This window comes from Lagopus leucura, unplaced genomic scaffold (assembly GCF_019238085.1).
Source record: "Lagopus leucura isolate 7727_CA_CO unplaced genomic scaffold, USGS_WTPT01 Super-Scaffold_100047, whole genome shotgun sequence".
In the NCBI taxonomy this organism is placed as follows: Eukaryota; Metazoa; Chordata; class Aves; order Galliformes; family Phasianidae; genus Lagopus; species Lagopus leucura.
Window position 1 is genome coordinate 1438761 of NW_024962293.1, and position 17896 is coordinate 1456656.

General features: G+C 44.2%; 2 protein-coding genes across 4 annotated transcripts; one reads left to right on the forward strand and one right to left on the reverse strand.

Moving 5' to 3' along the window:
• Nucleotides 1-1348: 1348 nt before the first annotated feature.
• CSTF1 (cleavage stimulation factor subunit 1) lies at nucleotides 1349-8290 on the reverse strand. Its single transcript, XM_042884898.1, has 7 exons — nucleotides 8007-8290; nucleotides 7292-7462; nucleotides 6492-6687; nucleotides 4989-5266; nucleotides 3965-4162; nucleotides 3038-3428; nucleotides 1349-1892 (listed from the first exon to the last, which is right to left on the reverse strand). Exons 1-7 carry the CDS (start codon nucleotides 8124-8126, stop codon nucleotides 1633-1635), a joined length of 1614 nt encoding a protein of 537 aa, XP_042740832.1. The 5' UTR covers nucleotides 8127-8290; the 3' UTR covers nucleotides 1349-1632.
• An 829-nt stretch (nucleotides 8291-9119) lies between these two features.
• On the forward strand, nucleotides 9120-15678 carry AURKA (aurora kinase A). 3 transcript variants are annotated; one of them, XM_042884949.1, is made up of 9 exons: nucleotides 9120-9170; nucleotides 9441-9525; nucleotides 10559-10844; nucleotides 11433-11511; nucleotides 12182-12373; nucleotides 12931-13069; nucleotides 13427-13575; nucleotides 14191-14365; nucleotides 14961-15678. In XM_042884949.1, the coding sequence occupies exons 2-9, from the start codon at nucleotides 9472-9474 to the stop codon at nucleotides 15117-15119; spliced, it is 1233 nt and encodes a 410-aa protein (XP_042740883.1). In that variant the 5' UTR covers nucleotides 9120-9170; nucleotides 9441-9471; the 3' UTR covers nucleotides 15120-15678. The 3 variants fall into 3 exon arrangements, with proteins under 3 accessions (XP_042740883.1, XP_042740882.1, XP_042740884.1); XM_042884948.1 differs by lacking the exon at nucleotides 9120-9170 and adding an exon at nucleotides 9203-9247; XM_042884950.1 differs by lacking the exon at nucleotides 9120-9170 and adding an exon at nucleotides 9231-9247 and having other exon boundaries at nucleotides 9467-9525.
• Nucleotides 15679-17896: the final 2218 nt, after the last annotated feature.

Sequence of the window (17896 nt, forward strand, 5' to 3'; positions counted from 1 at the left end):
ATTTCCCTTCTCCCTCCCATCGGCTCTCCTTGTTCCTTCACCAAAGCAGCCAGCAGAACCCACCACCTCCTGTGCATCTAAAGTTGTAGACAACTGATGTAGAAAATCACTGAGTCTAATAAATTGGTTCTGTACTGCTGTACTGTTTAAGAATATTAAATTCAGAAGAACAACAAAACTGAAACATTCACCACTGCAGGTCTGCAACTGCCTGATTCGAATGCGGTGCAACAGAGCGATTCAGACTGTAACACATCCCAAATCCTTCCGGTACTTTTACAATCTTCTATATAGAAAACTAACACACTTCCTTCTTTATATATTAAATAATTTTTTAAAAGATCATCTTTATTTATATATAGACAAAACCTGCATCCTCATCAGCCCTTGACAAGACACTCAGTGGCAATGGAAAGTTAACCCAACATCAATAAACAACCATACATATAATGAAAGCAAGTGCTGAGCTTATGTCTAAGGGAAATTCATTCCCAAAAGTGAATCTGAACAGCACTGCACCACTATGCTGCAGATAGAATGCCTGAATGAACACTCTTAAAACTGCAAAGACCGGATATCAAACCTCACCTATAAGAACATGTAGTGAATTTTCAAATGTACAGAAGTTTTAACCACAGATTTCTTGCTGATTTGTACTTCTAATGAATACAGTAAGATCTGGGAAACTCAGACTATCAGACACAGCAGGCAGAAGAAACAATGAGCCTGTTTTTAAATTCAAAAAATATCTCAATTGCTGTGTGACACACAGACAGAATGTGAACTAAATGAAGCAAACTGACATTTCTGACATAGATATATGAAGAAAACTGACATTTCTCAGAGGAGTTACTAAACAGCTCCTATTGCCAGGTTATTCTCACTTTCATATGCTGCAGCACTGCCACATTTAATAGCTTCAGTGTGAATATTCCTTGAATTTACTTTAAGATTACACTTAAGATAAATTGTAAAGAAGACAAGATTTCAAGTCTGAACTTTAATATCAGAACTAGAACACCATTTCTTCAATTCATCTGAACAATTTAAAACCACGTTTTAAATCCTTATGGCACCAAACTGACTCAGAATCAGAGGCCCGCTTGGCCAACTGAGGGAAGGAGACTGAAAGATATAAAAGAGCTTCAAAGCATGAATCAGAACTGAAGACGGCTTAAGGCTTCACTAAAACATTCACTGAGTTCTACCGTTGCTCGTGTAATCCATTCTTTAAACAGACTTTAGGGGGATTGCACAGATACAATGCAGAGCAAAACTGGCTCACACTGCCCAGTTTGAGCAAGATTTAGTCACATTATCTTTCGCAGGATTCAGAAAGACAGGAGAGTAAGTTTAATCCTTCCTGCAAGGATCATTTTATTCCGCACCCCAGCTCGAGTAAAATCAGAGATGACTTAAAAAAATTAATGCCACGCACACTAATAAAAAAAATTAGCGTGGGGCAAAACTGAAGTTTCAGTATCTCAATATTTTTCTGCCATCTGACAGAATTAAAGCACAAAACAACAAAAAACAGACACAGCATAGCTCTCCTTCAGGCATCTGTCGGCAGTACAATCAATACAGGATGATATAAGGAATCTGGATAACCATTCTTTTATCAAGACGCCCTCAGTCCGTCGTTGACCTCCTGTACCAAAATCTAGCCCTGTAGTCATCACTGCAGGTCATGAAGCCGGGGTTGGTGGGAGAATGGACAATACAGCGGACGATGCTGTTGTGCCCAAGAGAAAGGAGATTTCTTCGCTCAGCAGTTCTTGAATCCCAGCAGCAGAGACTTATGGTCCTTTCATCTGGCAGCAGCACGTAGTCTTCTGTGTGGTTGAAGACTGCTTGTGTCCTGTGCACTTGACGTCCACTCAAACCAGCTCCTAAATACATGCAGTGAAATACAAGCCAAATAAGATCTTTAGATTTTTTCCCAAGGATCCAGAAGTAAACTACAGCAATTGATAGTTATGGGAAGTCTATTACCGAGCCTTATTTCCTCAGTTAGTACACATGTAAAGCAACTACAGATATCCTCTTGTAATTATCTACACTGTATAGGGCAGAACATGTTAGGGAATAGAAGGATTAAGCATTCCACTTGTACACACAGCCAGTCAGCATGAATGCAAACATTAAGAGCAGTAACCTTACATCTTTTGTACAAGGCTTACAGCTAACTAACTGAAGACCACAGTTATTGATAAACACAGATTCCTGTTATCATTAGTAACTTCTGCTTTTAATGTGCAGGCCACACAATGTGCCACACAATGTACTTCAGCCACACCTCTCCTCCTCCCTTCAAAGGGGATGTGTTACCCACTCACGCATTTATTTTGCAAGGAATACATCGCTGCATCCTACCTGGTGTTTGCAAGAGTTTACTGAGGAGGTGCTGCACCCTGCTGGTTGGCAGCAAACACAGCCAGTGCACAAAGACTGCACACATCCAAACCAGTGGTAGTTCAATTAGTAGGTAGTTCAAAAGAGTTCAATTCCCCTACAGTCTGGGCAACAATCCAGGCAAGTGGACTCCTCTAACTCCAAAAGGATTACACATTATTTTTGACTTTTCCATTTTTGGTTAGACTAGGCGTGCAGCTTAAACTGGTGAGCCCCCAAACTAAAGTGAACATTAACAAGAAAAGCAATTATGCTTTTTTAAAAAATAATGTTCAAGAAAAACTAGAAAATGAAATTCTCTCCACAAGCATTCTATTCCTTAAGGGATCCACATTCCTATTTACTTTTTCTCTAGTCTGGTGATGACTTCCCTCCAAAAGTGTAATGATGTCAGTTATGTGTCCAAGCTCTAGCTAGAGTAAATAGGTTGACACTGACATAGCTTTTCTTCTGGAAGTATTTCACATTTTCAAATTTGGGGCCATTTATCCTCACAAAAGCAGTCCCCCCTTATGAGTTACTATTCAGCAGTGACAGATCTTACTCTTCAGACAGACACCACCACCTGCTCACTGGTCAGCACACGACAAAGGTGGTCCCTGGCAGGTCAGCTGCCACGTACCTGTGTACTTGACCAGCGTCCGACCAGTAGATATCTCCCACAGTTTAGCTACAGAGTCTTTTCCACTTGACAAGATATACTTTGAATTCTTGGAAAAAATAGCAGAACAGACTTCAGCTCCATCATGTGCCTTCTCAAAAGTAGTGATGCAGCGGTTTGAAACACCATCCCACAGTTTGATGCATCCATCCTTGCTTCCCGTCACGTACATGTTTGCGCTTGCGTTGTAATTCACTGAGCATATGGCATCGATGTGCTGGTCTTGAGGATTGCAAGACACAAAACATTGGAAAGTATTGATATCATAGAGTCGCAAAGTAGGGTGCTGGGTACCCACAAGTATGAAATCTCCAGAGGGGTGGAAAGAGATGGAGCGCAACATCTCTGCTTCCTGTTGGAGCAAAAAAGACATAATTGGTGTAAGTTTAAAAACAAAACACAAAAATCAAAGTGTCAATCGTGGTGGCACTAAAAAATAAAACTGCATTATCAATTAGCACAACCTGTTCTATTTTTACAGCATAGAAAATGCCCTGTGTATTATTTAAGTGACAGGCCACGCTGAAACGTATCATAGTTTCTCTCCTAGAGCAGCTTGCTGTGCCTATTTGTTGGATATTGCACAACAGCAGCAGGAGGTTTTGTCAGCCACCACATAATCACAAACTTTGCCTCCAGAACCAAGAAAACGTAGCTGACTTCAGAGTCATCCATTTTAGATTAGGTCTGAATTAACAAAAAGCCAACAGGCACAAGATTCTATGACTATAGCTATCCATTACAAACTCACAGTGCATAACCAGGTCTGAACATTTTGTAGCTGCATACTCCATACACTTACATACCCAGATGCAATTCAGCTCACTGATACCTCAATAATCACACATGCAAGATTTGGTTGCTCTGAATTGAACTATTGTATCTAACCTGTATGTATTTGAAGGCTCTTTTGGCAGAAGGTTTTGAATAGTCAAACAATTTAAGTGTGTAGTCCCTTGAACCAGATGCTAGGATCTGTTCTGTAGGATGAAAAGCTAAACATGTAACCTCATCCACATGATCATACAGAGTCCGAATAACAGGGTGATTTTCCATGTTCTGCTGTGCTGTCTCATTCATCATGACCTACAAAGAACATTGAACAAGCCACTGTTAGAAGGCAGAACACTCCTTTGACAGGAAATTTACCATTTTCACTCGCACCAGTGATCGTATCGCTACCTTTTCTGACATATGACTTGGCACATTATCACTGATCTTAATTATCTGAAGATGTGATACCTTCACACAGTTATAAATTCTTATGAAATAACATCCCTGTATCTTTACAAAGGTTACTGGATCTGCTCAAGGACAAACTACTGTCAGCCACAGAGAACTGATGCCTTTACATACATCACCTTTGTGAACAGTCCAAATCAAAAGACATTATTGCCACACTAATTAAGGGAAGCAGGTACCAACTGGGAAAACTGCAACTTTCACTCATGTTGCATACTGCTGGGAATTTGGTGTGCACTCAGTGGGGAAAAAAACGACAAACCCAGAACTCTTAAGCTGTTGCCAGATAAGTGTATTAGAGAAAAAGTAAAGGAAGCAAATATGAACTCCGTGAAAAAGTACTGAAGCAGAGCCATGCGTTGTACAGTCAGATGTGAAGGTAGGTCCATAACCAAACTGTCTGCATGGTTATAGAGATTATCAACAACTATTAGAAGCAATTTTTGTCTCGGCTCTCTAGAATGCTGTGAGGAGTTACACAGGTATACTCGCCCTGTTTTTTCTTCCTTTTCTTCAAGGGTGCTTTATGAGCCACTGCTGGAATAGGAAACACGTCGAGACAGATATTTAGTCCAGCCCACCGAGCCAGCCACAAGGCACAGACATGGCACGAAACAGAGAGAGCAGCCCAAGAACTGACAAAGTGACTGTGATTCAAGTCATATTTTACCTCAATAGGCATAGCACTTTTGGCCAGCATTCTCTCCGTGTCAAGAATTTTTATTGAGGCATCAGCAGATCCTGTAGCTATTAGCTGTCCATCTCTGCTATATGTTGCTACACGACACGGCCCCTTATGAGACGTGACGTAACAAGTCTCATACTCAGAGGCCTCAGGAGACATGGTCTGTACATCTGCATCAAATTCCAAGTCGATTCCAGTGCCTGGAGCTACTGTATCTGACCGCCCAATTGCATACTGAACAGCACTGTCATCATTCTCCATCCCTGAAAAGAGAAAGTTGACATTCTTAAACCAGGCTTACCTCCTCTTTAGACAGGCAGGCTATGCCCACACCTAAACTACAGATTTCTTTGGCAGCTCTCAAGTTCAGGATTTAAGAGACAGCCCACGTTGAACAAAGCTAAGCTAGCAGAACAGATTTAGTTGTAGTATAGCAATATCTATCATTAAGAGTGAAAAGCAGTTTGACTAAAAGCTGTTTAGCGTTCAGCACTGGTGTAACTGTGGTGAGATAACCACTAAATATAGGATGGTATTAAGTACTGATTACTTACTAACAGCTAAACAATCACATACAGAAGTCACTGACATGCCCATAATCAGGTTACAATAGGGTGAAAGAAGACTCAGTGCTATTACATGAGATTTAAAGTGGAAAAAATAGAAGCATTTACCAATTACTCTCTTTTTAACTGAATTGAAAGAGCAACACAAACTACTATCGTAACACTACTCACAAAAATTATTAATTCAAACCCACCTTAAAGAATCATTTTGACTGCAACATGCATCTACATGATGAAGCCAATTCAGCACTGCAAACTGCACCAAGGCACAAATGCTTTAAACTAAGTGCCTACTTGCAGTTAGCGACTTTCACAGAAATGTTTTTTCCTGCTTTCATCTACAGACTGCAAAGCCCAGTATTCTTCTTTCAGACAGACGAGGCTCCACATTTATACCCACAGAAATCAACTAGTTCAAGCAGCAGAACCAGTTCAGTTACAATACAGAGAAAACACGTTGTCATGGTTAGGACTGTTCCAGTAATCCAGGTGACTTGTTTCAACAGCAGCCCAGGAACTCTGGGCTTTCTGCAGCACATACGTACTTTCACAAAGAAGCATGGAGGGAACAGGAAACACACCTTTGCCAAGATCATAGACCGTGAAACTTGTTTTCTTGAGAGTGGTATAAAAAGGCCAATGAATGGGGCCAATAGAGGGACTTATTCCCTCCCCTTCAACACGTCCAGGAGCAACCAGAGAGAGTTGTGCCTTAGTAATGGATCTAACACTATTAAATGTGCAGTGATCCTGCGAGTCACTGAACAGACTAAAGATATAAAACCTTTGCGATTTACTACAAAGGCGTAGAAAACAGAAGAGATGCATTCTGAGTAACACTACACTATCCACAAACGTTTAATCCAAACATTTGGGAGCACAATCTTTGGAGGAGTTATTTTGTTTTTAAATGTCAGCTTACCTAATTTAATAAGATGCAGCAGTTGTTCAGATGGCGCACACACTGATTGTGGTTTTATCTCATTTATTAAGCCATTGGCAATATTTATGTATCCGTCATACAGTAGCTGACTAATGATTAGTTTATAAAGTTGCTGACGGTCTTTCAAGCTGACTTTTGTCCTATACATTGTGAGCAAGGAATGCCTTGGAGGGGCCTGAAATAAACAAATGGGAAAAGTCACACACCAGAGAGTTGCACAAAACAATTAAAGCCTTTAATTGAAGTGCATCCTGCCGGGTATCAGTGCTAACAGCACCGAAAGTTTAGGTAAGACAGAGACCGAGAAGCGAAAGACAGAGGAAACAGGAGAAAGCCGGTGCGGCTTTATTGCAGAAACGAAAACCCGATGAATAAAAAGAATGTGAGTTATATTAAGGAGCGACGGAGAAATAATGAAATAAAATAAAATAAAGAAGAAAAAAAAAAAACAGCTCCGGTGAGCGGGGTTATCGGGTCGGTAGCGCCCATCGCGCCCCACTGGCAGCAGGCAGGTGGGCGGGGAGCAGGGGGACGGAGCGGGGCACGAGCAACGTGCGAAGCCCGAGCGGCAGCGGCAGCCCCGCCCGGCCCGGGGAGCGACGACCGGAGCGGGAGGGGGCGTGTGGGAACGGGGCCGAATGAGGGCGGGCACGGCGCCCGGCGGGAGCGCGGCGGGCAGGGGAGCGCGGGCGGCGCCGAGCGGCCGTTAGGGAGGGCGCGGCGCTGCCGAGGCCGCGCAGCCGAACGCGGAGAGCGGCGCGAGGCCGCCCGGTACCTACCGAGCCTTCCTTCTGCCTCCCTCGCTCTCCCCCTAAAATGGCGACCGGAGCTCTGAGCGCATCGATCGGCGGCGGCGGTAAGGGAGGAGGCGGCGGCGGCGGCCGAGACCGAAGAATGCTCCTCCGCGAAGGCTGCTGCATCGAGCGCCCGCAAATCGATTGGAGGCGACTCTTGGGGGAGAGAACGGCGGCGTCACGTGAGCAGTGACGCCTAACGTGCGCGCCGCGCCGCTGGCAAGCCCCCTCCCCGTCACGTGACGCGCGACGCGCGAAGTGAGCCCCCGCCCGGCGGGGAAGGGGCGGGCTGCGGGCGCGGCGCCCCGCGGGGTTACCGGGAGTCCGCCGCCCCTTCCCCGCGTGGCTCGGGCCCAGCTGCAGCCGGCGGGGCGACGGCTCGGGCGGGGCGGACAGCGGCCCGCGGACGCGTGTAGGGCCGCCCCGCGCCTCCCGTCGGAGTGTGGGGCCGGCTGCTAAGAGCGTCAGCGGCTGGGCGCCGAGGGTCTTTGTGTCTGGGCCGCGGGGCGCCCGTCTGGAGCCGCCGGGACACCGCAACACCCGACGCGGGGCTGAGAAACGAACGCTTGGCTCTGCCGCCCGGTGCCGCAGGCCTCGCGAACGGTTCGGGCCGCCGGCACGGCCGGCCGCCCTGCTTCCAGGTCCCGCAGGCTGAGCTCCTGCCCCACTGCCGCCCTCCCCGCAGCCCTGCCCTACTCACGTCAGCCTCCAGAAACGGCAGCCGAAGTGGACGCGGGTCGAGGAGCGGGGCCGCCATGCTCCCCATGCCCCGCGGCAGCTGGCGTCGGTCACACGCGGCAGCCACACGACGACCCGACATCTTCTTTTTACCTATCGTGTCCCGCTTGTCAAACACCAACACACCGGGACCGCCCTCGCGCTGGTTGTTAAGGACGCAGAGCCAAGTTGCCTTCAATCACACTTCTTCAGAGGCCGCACGTGTCGCACCGAGCGGCGGAGGTCCCGGCACCGCAGCGAGCGGGGCCACGCGACAGCGCAGCGCCCCGCGCTCCTTCGCGCTTCACGAGCGGCACCGAGCGCTCAGCCCCGTCTCAGGGCGCCGCGTACCGCTGACAGCTGCGAGCCGGCAGCGCCGTTACACGACGTTGGGCTCCGGCCGGGCGTCCCCTAGTGCCGAGGAGGGCGGCCGTCCCCTTCGCGCTTGTCCTTAAGAGCCGAGGGCACGTGGAGCAGTGCCACACAGTGCTGCCGGTGCGAGGCAGAGGCCTGCCGCAGCCCTCCCGCTGCTCCTCGGCGCTGCCACCCGTCGCACCTTGCCTCGCCGGCAGGACGCGATGGCCCCGAGCCCCCGTTCGAGCTCGGCTTCACGCGAGCCGGCGGCACCGCCTCTCCCTTGGCCTCGGGCTGCGGGTGGGCGTGCGGGTTGCTGAGGGGGACGAGGTCGGAGCCCGGTGAGATGCGGGACTAACCTGGAGCCCTTCCCCCCGACGCCGGCGGCGCGCTGCAAGGCCTCCGCGGCTGCGAGGAAGGAACGGTAGTTGTAGCGTTGCCACAGGTGGGTGGTCTGGACGTACGCGATTTGCGTAACGAAAGACCCGGCCGGGCAGAGACTTGCGGAGAAAAGTGTGTAAGCGGGGCTCGATCCACGCAGTTGGAGTACGGAAGAAGCCAGCGGCGGAGAGACGGTACGTAAAATACGCATGTAGCGCAAACACCGCCCTTGGGGCGGGCGGGTCGGGCCGACGCGGGTACGCAGCAGGCTGCCGTTGCGCATGCGCTCCGCCAGCTCACGGCGATGAGTCTCGGCCTCGCGACGAGCGGAGCTTTAGGAGAGCCAATCGGCGGGCGCGTCGACTGAAAAGCAGCCAATCGGCGGGCGCGGACGCCGGGAGAGGGGCCAATGGTGAGGGGGCGGTAGTTTAAAGGGTATTTAAGGGAGGGAGGTTTGAATTCAAACAGTCGGAGCGGCCGGAGGCCGAGGTGAGGGGGGTCGTGTGGCGTTCGGGGCGGTGCTGCGGCGTGGAGCGACCTTCCTGCATCGGGGGCGGCCTGGCCGGCGGGAGGTTACGGGAGGTTACGGGGCTGTGGCGGATGGCGTAGGGGGCAGAGGGAGAGTGGAGCCGGGGAATGGTGCTGTCTGCGCGGCTCACCCCGTCCTCTGCCCGCTCCGTAGGCGAAACCGCATCTTGCCTTTCTCAGGCGCTATGGACAAGAAGATAAAAGAAAACTGTCCTGGAAACCCGTCTCGCGCTGCTAAGGTAAGGGGCTGACAGAGTTTACGGGTGTATTTTTCGCGGCTGTACAAAACCTGTGAGTCTCAAGGTGTGATGATGGTGACTGGTTTTGCTAAGTGGCAGACAGGAGGAAGAAGCTCTGAGCGATGCTTTCTATGCACAGCGAGCAATTATCAACATGGCCTTTCAGCCTGTTTGTTGCAGAGGACAGTGTCCAAGTCTGAACTTCTTACTGCAGTTTTTTAATTGGCAAGTCTTAATAGTGCAGTTTTTATCCATAATCCCTTAATTAGATAGCAAATGCGTGCAGGGAACTGGCTGTGATTTCTAAAGGAAATGCTGCCTTCATGCTGTTATTCACGTGTCTAAGACTGCGTATCTTTGCACACAGAAGCAGGGACATTCTCATTCTTGTAACTTCAATATGAACAGATCCTGGTCGGATTTTAGAGTAGCAGAAGTAAAGCATAGTTTAAAATCGGCTTTCAACGCATTGAATCAAAAAACTAGAACGTAGGTGTTCTTAGGGGAGTCAAGGCATCACTTAACAGTGTTTGAATTTAATTCTAAGCAAAGTATTCTGGAACAACTAAGAATTGCTTAAATATAAATTTAAACCACCTTCCTCAACTGAAAGAAAAGGATTAAAAGCAGATAAAGGAACCGTACCAAACTTGCTTTGGTCTGATGAACTCCTGTTGCAGTGCAAGGCATCTTAAAATGCACAGCATTCAAGGGAGCAGTGGCTCAAAGCAGTGCATGCGAATAGAATTCCTGTAGCAAAGACCTGTCTAAACTTTCCACCAATATCTGGACTTTCGTGGGTCCATGACTAATTATGAATAAGCATGTTGTTAACAAGACAGCAGATTTCTACAGGTCAATTGAATTCTTAAAATATAAGATCAGAGTAATTTTAAGATCTCCTTTTAATATACTGTTGGTTTTTTTCTCCTGCCTATCTTTTTTCACAACCTATTCCTAACTCTATTGTACAGGGACATAAAGGTTATAGTTTGCTATTCTATTACTAATGTACAATTGCTGTTTTTTGAAGGTAGCAAATCCTGTTGTAGATGGCCCAAAACGTGTCCCTGTGTCTCAGAATTCTGCCCAGAGCCGGCCACTGAACAGTGGAGTTCAACCACAGCGTGTTCTGTGTCCTTCAAATTTTGCCCAGCGAGTTCCTGTACAATCACAAAAATCTTCTTCACTGTCAAACCAAAAACTGTCCAACAGTCAGACAGCACAGCAGCCCCGGCCGAAACTCCCAGTCCAACCAACCGCTGGGCCTCAGGTTCCAAGCAAGAACAGTGAAAAACCTCAACAAGCTCCTGTACCTGGTAATTCTGAAGATTACATCTTTATGTGTTTGTGACACTTGGGATACTTCAAACAAGAGTGCAGTGCAGAAAATGTAAAGCTCATGCTATGTTGGGCAGTCCTGTAGAGAAATAGCTGGTTGCACCCAGAAACAGAAAAGCAGCACATACTTCATCTTAGGTGTTACTGCGCTGTCCTTGTTGCTAGGATTAGGGATTTAGAGCCCATATAAGTGTTTCTCCAATCTTGAAAATTTACAGATGCACATTAGTCAACTTTGAATAAATGGAATTGGTGTTCCTGTAGCACATTTTTTTTCCAATGTTTATGGTAATCTGATACACAAGGATACTGTATGAGCAGGAATGAGGAGGTGGGGGGAAGCTTTCTTAATGTTTTCATTGATTTCAAAAAACCATTTAAGTTACACTTTGATGAAGTAGCCCTAACTGTTGTGCTGCTTTGCCAATGGTAAGCTACACTAAGTTTTAAATATCATGGATGGTGGACTGTAAACTGCTGTAGATACAACCCAGACTTGTTCTTCATGTGAATGTGTTGTGTTCACTGGTCTGTTTTATAAAGTTGTTCTACTTGTTTGTGTACAGCAAAGAGTTCTGAAGCAGACAGCACCTCTAAACAGAAAAATGAAGAATCTACTAAAAAGAAAAAGGAAGAGACTAAAAAGTAAGTTGTGCACCTATAAAGCTTATAGCTAAGTTATTCTTTCAGTGTCTAGCACTTCATGCTACAGCTAAGTTGCAGCCAAGCTGCTGTCTTTAGTCTCTTGACTGCTAAGAACAGTGGCCTTCTCACTTCATAGTGACAATATTTATTAATGAAACTCTGGGAATGGTTATTTTGCTTTGGTAATCTTCAGAAACAGTAAATTACTGTAATCCGAAGAAAAGCTTTTGGCTCAACAAGGAGCAACTTTTCCCATGAGAGAACTCTGATAATCACTGCTGTAATCACATGATGTTCACTTGGAAAAATGTGTTCTTCATGTGTGCAGGAGGCTTGAGTCAAGTTTCACTTGTAGTATGGCTGCTTTGAAACAGTTCTGACAGTCTAGAATAGATCTGTATCAAGTATATTGAAATGTACTTTGTTATACAGTTTTGGTTTTGTTGTAGTAAGTAGCTGTACCTCAATGCATGTGCTTTAGAAGCAAGAGAGAAGCTTTCAAAACTGCCTTTAGAGAAATCTCAATGCATGTTTTGTCCTCTTGGTGGTGTTTTGGTGCTTGGTGTGCCTTTAAAGACTAAAATCTAGCTGAGATCACTAATTATGTATTTAGCTGGAACGTTGCTGTCACACCCAAGCATTGCTTCTGTAACATTCTCTCCTTTTGCAGAAGACAGTGGTCTCTGGATGATTTTGAAATTGGTCGTCCTCTGGGGAAAGGAAAATTTGGAAATGTGTACCTGGCACGTGAAAAGCAGAGTAAATTTATTCTTGCACTGAAGGTGCTGTTTAAAGCACAGCTTGAGGATGCTGGTGTAGAACATCAACTACGAAGAGAAGTTGAAATACAGTCTCATCTCAGGTAATGTGAGCAGTTAACCTTTGCTTAGTTTGTGCTCAATTTAAAAAACAAAGTAATCTTACCTGAAGAAAAGCAATCCTGTAATATGTGACAACTTGAAACTGCTTCTTGTCATTCTGCCCCTGCCCCACCACTCCATGGGCCAAAAGAACCCAAACAGAAGTCAAGCACCTGGCCAGTTCTTCCAAGTGGATGACTGCAATTTCTCAGTCTAGGCTTGTCCCTGGTATTCTGTTTCACAGAAAATAATTGAAGTATTTAAGCTTAAGTTCAGAGAACTGTAGATATTTGCGTGTTGAACGGTGATCTATTCTGTGTGTAGAAAGCTATGTATGAGAAAATACAAATGAGCTGAATTCTTGGCTAGGTTTTTGCTACTAGCAAGTCTGATACTTCTATGACAAATACCGTCTGTGTGCTCTGAAGCTCTCATAGAAACGGACATGGCAGTTGGAACTGTGCTGTCTTGTGTAGCATTAATGTTAAATTACAGGCCCTATATGTATAATTAGTTGTACACATACCTTGTTCAGGAAGGCATTTCAATTTTCTTGCAGGCATCCCAACATACTCAGACTGTACGGCTACTTCCATGACGTTACAAGAGTCTACCTTATTCTAGAGTATGCACCTCGTGGAGAAGTCTTCAAGGAACTACAGAAGCTTACCAAATTCGATGAACAAAGAACTGCAACTGTAGGTTGTTCTGACTGCTTGCTGCTGTGTAGCATACCTGAAGTATAAAGCTAGCTCTTCAAGAAAAAGTCATTTTCAGTTGCATGAAACCAACTCCTTAGATGCTAGTTTGCTTATGCACTTGTAGCCTATTTAGGAATATGCTGGGAGGACAAACTACTGCAGTGTTAACGGATAATGTTCAGCATTGCCCAGCACTGCAATTTGTGTGGTCACTTCAAGCAACACCTGTTGCTTGAGAGTGTAAGGAACAATTTTTCTACTCCAAACTGCTAATTATGCCTAGGGAATTGTGCTAGTAAAGCTTGAGCGTCAGGGTCTTCATACCTGATAGTTTTGTTTTCTTTCTAATTGCAGTACATTACAGAACTAGCAGATGCCCTGTCATACTGTCATTCAAAGAGTGTGATTCACCGGGACATCAAGCCGGAAAACCTGCTGCTTGGCTCAAATGGAGAATTAAAAATTGCAGACTTTGGGTGGTCCGTGCATGCTCCATCCTCTAGGTGAGAATGCAGTATATACCTTAGACAGAAATTATTCTGTAATGAAAACTTTAGCTTTCTTGCCAAACTTACAGTTATGGAATGGAGGTAAATGTCCACTTGCTGAAATACTGGTGGGGAGCGTTTAATGATTGGACCACTGCTGTCAAGGTCTTAATAGTTGACTGATGTAGCATAGAGAGAATGTTATCCTGCTTCTCCATCTGTGTGTTTAAAAACTTGCTGAACCTGGAACAAGAGCATTAGCACACTGTTTTAGGGTTATGGTGGTCCCTGAGATGAAGATCAGAACTTCTGTCCAAATAGTTCACACTAGCACTATAATTGGAATATTTCCTTAGTCTGATTTGTACCTGACAAAGAAAGTCACACTGACTTGTAAGCCAGTGGGAGAGAGGAAAAGGAAGGATAAGACTGCCTGTAGTGACAAGAATACTTTAAAGCAAAGCCAGAAAAGTGACTGATGAAACTCCAGTGATACTGAGTTTATCTGGGGCAGATTACACTGAGATACAGATAAGAGCACTTGAATCGAGATGCCAATACTAGCAGTTAAAACAGATCTTAGCTGCCATAAAGGGTAAATGATACACTGTACTCTGTGCTTTTCTTCAGGAGATCAACTCTCTGTGGGACACTTGACTACTTGCCTCCTGAAATGATTGAGGGAAGAACACATGATGAGAAGGTGGATATTTGGAGCTTGGGGGTTCTGTGCTATGAATTCCTTGTAGGAAAGCCACCTTTTGAAGCAGAAACATATCAAGAAACCTACAGAGCTATTTCCAGGGTATGTGCTGTAACTTCACCTAGTTGAATTTTGGTTTCACTTCTTGTCTTGAAGGTTAATATTCCTCTTGAGGGAAGGAAAGACATAATGAGATGTACGCAAAACTACATCCCTAAAGCTATCCTGAAGTCACTCCAGTTGAATTACAATGAAGAGTAGGATGGCTTTCCTGGCTGCTTGGTTCTCTCCTGTTTCTACCTGCATCTGAACACCTACCTTTTCATATAGCAGCTATTCTTCTTCACTATCCTTCACTACTTTCATGTTTCTGGTATATAAAATATTAATCATTCAAGGTATTAGGAAAGACATAAATTATGTTTCTAGATTACAAGTGTTCTGTAAACTTGAGAGGTTCCAAAGTGGTTTTGTGTTGGGAGCACAGAGAAAAGCACACTGGCTGAACTTTGGCAAGCAGTGAGAACCTTCAGTTTTATTCAGGATTGTGATGAAATTACTCACTAGGTACAAGGTACACAGCCCACAGAACTGATAGTTTTCTTTGCTCTCTGTACCTTGGGGGCAGAACCCTATTGCTCTCCAGTTTTGATTAGTGCCAAAGAATATTGCATCATCTTTTGTCTTGTTTTCTTAGGTGGAATTCAAGTATCCATTATTTGTAACAGAAGGTGCAAGGGATTTAATTTCAAAGCTTCTGAAACATAACCCATTCCATCGGCTGCCCTTGAAGGATGTTCTTGTTCATCCCTGGATTACAGCAAATTCTACAAAGCTGCCCAACGATAGAAAGTGATGTTGCTGCCCCATCCAGAATACAGTCTTAACAAGGGTAATCTCATTGGACTAACAAGGAGATTTGTACTGTGACTACTGTAACACAATGAGGAGGAGCAGGTCTTGGAATCCAGTGGCAATTAAGAACACAAAGCCTTTGGGTTCGTTATCATCTTGAACTGATCTTGAATTGCAACGTAAATCTATTTGACTTCTAGCTGGGTGTTGTGGAATACTTAACGTACTTGAAAAATAACTACATGTGGGCCAGCTCTATTGATGTAAGTATTCAAGGTCTGTTCAAGGCCTTTATGATATGGTCTGTCATAATTATAGCTCATTGTTCCAATAACAAGAGACAGTGGTGGTTCTATCTTACTGAACAGTGCAATATCCCAGAGATACCTGCCTATGAACTCACTGGGCTGCTAAAGGGTATCATACCTGTGGTGTAATCTGAAACTGAGGTGAATGCATTTGTGTCCTAAAAATGAATGATGTGTGTGCATTTTTGTTTCTAGTTTTTGTCTTAAATGTGAGCACTCAAGTTTCTAAATAAAGATTGCTTATATATTGTAGAGCATGGGAAGGTTCCTTACAATACATGATATCATGTGCTGGTCACCTCCAACCACCTGTCATTACTGTCAGACTACTAGAGTACATCTTGACTGCTCATCTGTGGTCACAGACTAAGCTCACTAGCTCTGTCCAAAAGTAAGTTGATATAAAATAAGTTTTCCTCTAAGTGCTGGTGTTGTGTAAGTAGATATAGCTATTACTCTTCAGGTAAGTACTAAAAATACCTTACAAGAGTTCCACAGTCACTTAAAAACTAAATCTGCTTCTTCCCTTGCAGTTAAAGTGTAATAGTCATAAGCAAGGTTTGAAAGTACTTCAGAGAGAAAGACCTGGAAAGTCATTATCAAGCAGGAGATGGATATACATCTGTATATATATGTGTCTAACATATACACACACATCAGAAACAAGGAAAAAAACCAAAGCATGCTTACCAGTTCACATTTCCAATTCTCTGGTGTTTATACCCTGGGCTCTAAATTTTTTCCCCCTATTTACAAAATATCAGAATCAATAGATTAGAGCCTAGGCTCCATAGTTACAAACATAGACATAAATGGCAAAGTATTAAAATGCTTCGTTCCAGCATCATTGTTTTAATCATAAGGTTTTCTGCATTTTTGAAAAGAAGGATAGTGGTTGTTTTTTTTAATTAATTAAAAATAATTAGAAACATGATAAAACTTGCTTGTAATTTGTCATTAAGTGCTTTCTCATTCCTCCAATTAGACAAGGCAATCAGAGAAACAAAACATGTAAAACAATTATTTTCCAGTAAAACATTGCAAGCAAATGCTACGAGAAAGCAATTTATTTTCTTCATTATCAGGAGCCATGGAAGGTCTCTTATTATCTTACAAACTATTTTAAAAAGATCTTTTACAAGCAAGGATTCTAGGATTCAAAATATATTCTCAAATCACTGTAAAATATTTACCAAAAACTCATCTAAAAGTGCCAGTAGTTCATACAGCCATCTTTATCTTACAGTTACAATTTTAATGACTGGATTTTCTATTACCACAACACAATCCATACTGCTTGTACCTCTTAATAACTTCAGGTACATTTGCTTTAAATGAGTCTTGTTTTATAGAAACACTCTAGGAACAGGAAAGGAGAAGTTTGACTCCTTTTATCAACTTCAGGACAAGCCCCATTGCTAGAAATCACTGATCAAACAAAATAAGGCTGTCATTATTTGATTATAATGGAATCCTTTTTGTTACCCTTGGATAACAGAACAATGACCTGAACAGCCAGAGAACGTGTAGAAAAGAAAGTTTCTTGGAAAATAAAGCAAGAAGAGCCCAAGTAAGACTTCAGTTGTCAAAGAGGCAGACAGCATAAATTATCTCTATCCAGCCCCAGACTGCAGTAGATCAGAAAACAATAGAAGTGCTGGCTGCATGTTGTTACTGCACAGTATCCCTTCCTTTGCTGTGTAGACACTGGAGGTTTTTAGCTCTTGGATAGCCAGCAATAAGCTTCCATCCCACTACCAAATATAATATTCACGCTGATTAACTGAGGATGTAATTTAACATTGTCTGAGCAGTGTTAATAACTTGCTCAGGATAAAGACATGCCTCGTTCTTCCCTCTTCACTTGAGCAGTATTTATTTTCAGAAAGACAACTCAGCAAAACATAAAATAAAAAAATACATTGATGGTCACAGTAGTTTTCTGCCAGTTTAGTTCAGATTCCTGTATATTCATAGATCTGTGTCAAAGCCACCATGGCATAAGTGATAAGCACAAAGACAGAGGCAGACAATGTCACAAGAACTGATGAAGAAAGGAGAACAGGTCCAAAAGGCTCAGATGTGGCTTCAGTCATCTCACAGAAGCACAGCCCTAAGTCTGAAACCCAGGTTTAGCACAGAATGTTAAGCTGAATACCTAGATTTGAAATCCGGTTTTTAGGTTAACTGAGAAGTGGTTATATGCAAATACAATTTAATAGGAATACTGCCCAAATAAGGAAGTGAATTACACCTTGAGTTGGTATGCTCAACAGTCTACCAGACAACCAGACAAGCACAAGAATTGCTTTTGAGAAGTTCTAAACTATAACGTCTGGACTTCAGGTGAGGATCAGAGATTGATCCACAGGAGCCCCCATGTTAACAGCTAACTTAAAAAACAAAAACAAAGCCCCAAAACAGACCAACAAGATGCCCCCAGTAACAAAGCTAGGTCTCAACACCACAG